This window comes from Crocuta crocuta, unplaced genomic scaffold (assembly GCF_008692635.1).
Source record: "Crocuta crocuta isolate KB4526 unplaced genomic scaffold, BGI_CrCroc_1.0 scaffold139, whole genome shotgun sequence".
Classification (NCBI taxonomy): domain Eukaryota; kingdom Metazoa; phylum Chordata; class Mammalia; order Carnivora; family Hyaenidae; genus Crocuta; species Crocuta crocuta.
In genome coordinates, this window is record NW_027533258.1 from 10,089,855 (window position 1) to 10,090,959 (window position 1,105).

The following is a 1,105-nucleotide window of genomic DNA, read 5'->3' on the forward strand; positions in this document are numbered from 1 at the left end:
CGGGGTTCCTCGGAGGCAGGGAGTGGGGACCGTCCCAGAGGCGGGCGGGGCCGAGGCGAGGCCGCACGTCTTTGGGGTTCAGAGGAGGAGGGGCAAGGAGGTGACTCTACTGAGCGGAACCCTGGATGGGAGGAGAGGTTGGGCTTAAGATGGATGGAATGGCGGCCGCTGGGAGAATGGAGAAGGGGGACCCTGCTGCCCCGGACGGGAGGACAGAACTGAAGGAGGAAAGTAGGGGAGGAACGGAGTGCATAGAGGGGGTGGTGAGGTCTAGCCTGGGGCCGGAACCGGGCCTTTTAATCTCCGCGTTTGTGGGAGCCAAACTGGTCAGTCCCTGGCCTCCATGCCTTCTTTCTGCGTTTTGTCAGCAAATAATACGCACCCCCCTTCCCCATTGACTCCCTAAGAGAAAGGACCGCAAGAATTGGGGGAGACGGTTGCCTGAGGATGCGCCGGGCGGGGAGGGGTGCTGGCCGCAGATCTGGGGAGCAGAGAGGCCGGAAGTGGGACGACCACAGGTCAGGCCCGGGGCCGGGGCAGGAGGCTGGGGCACGACCCGCGAGGAGACCTCCTAGACTGTGATCTCCGGGCCCAGGCCCCCCAGCCTGTCTCCCAGGCGAGGGGGCCGGGGGCCCCCGCCACACCCCGCTAGCCGACAGAAGCACTTTCCACGCGGGTAGGAGCAGCGTCTTTAATGGGCCGCGCCTCCCACGCCCGCTAAGCCGCCCCCCTTGCGCGCAGCCTTGGCCTCCTCCACCGCGGCGCGCAGGGCCCCAGCGGGGTCCCCGCGGAGCCTGGCCAACGCCCCGAGCAGCCCGGCGGCGCCATCCCCCGCGCGGAGCTTTCGGCCGCTCAGGAAATAGTGGGGCAGCGTCCCGGCCTCGAGCACACGGCCCAGCTCATCCAGCAGCCCGAGGCAGCAGGCGCCCGCGTTCTCCGGCCGNGCCGCTCGCACGCCCAGTAGAGCAGCGTCCGCAGGAGGTAGGGCGCCGCGGCCCGGGTCCCGGCCACCAGCGGGCGCAGCAGCGCCTGGGCCGCCGCGTGCGCCTGCAGCAGCGGAGCGGGTATGCGCGCCTTGAGCGCCAGCTCCTGGCTGGGGAAGCAG

The 1,105-nt window shown here is 70.0% G+C and overlaps 1 protein-coding gene across 1 annotated transcript in view; it reads right to left on the reverse strand.

The window, feature by feature from the left end:
- Positions 1 to 677: 677 nt before the first annotated feature.
- TMEM102 (transmembrane protein 102) overlaps positions 678 to 1,105 on the reverse strand; it is a 2,291-nt gene continuing 1,863 nt past the window's right edge. Inside the window, 2 exon segments of the mRNA XM_077746655.1 lie at positions 678 to 945; positions 948 to 1,105. The exon segment at positions 948 to 1,105 is cut by the window's right edge and continues 2 nt beyond it. Coding sequence (XP_077602781.1) covers positions 692 to 945; positions 948 to 1,105 — 412 coding nt within the window. The 3' untranslated portion in view covers positions 678 to 691.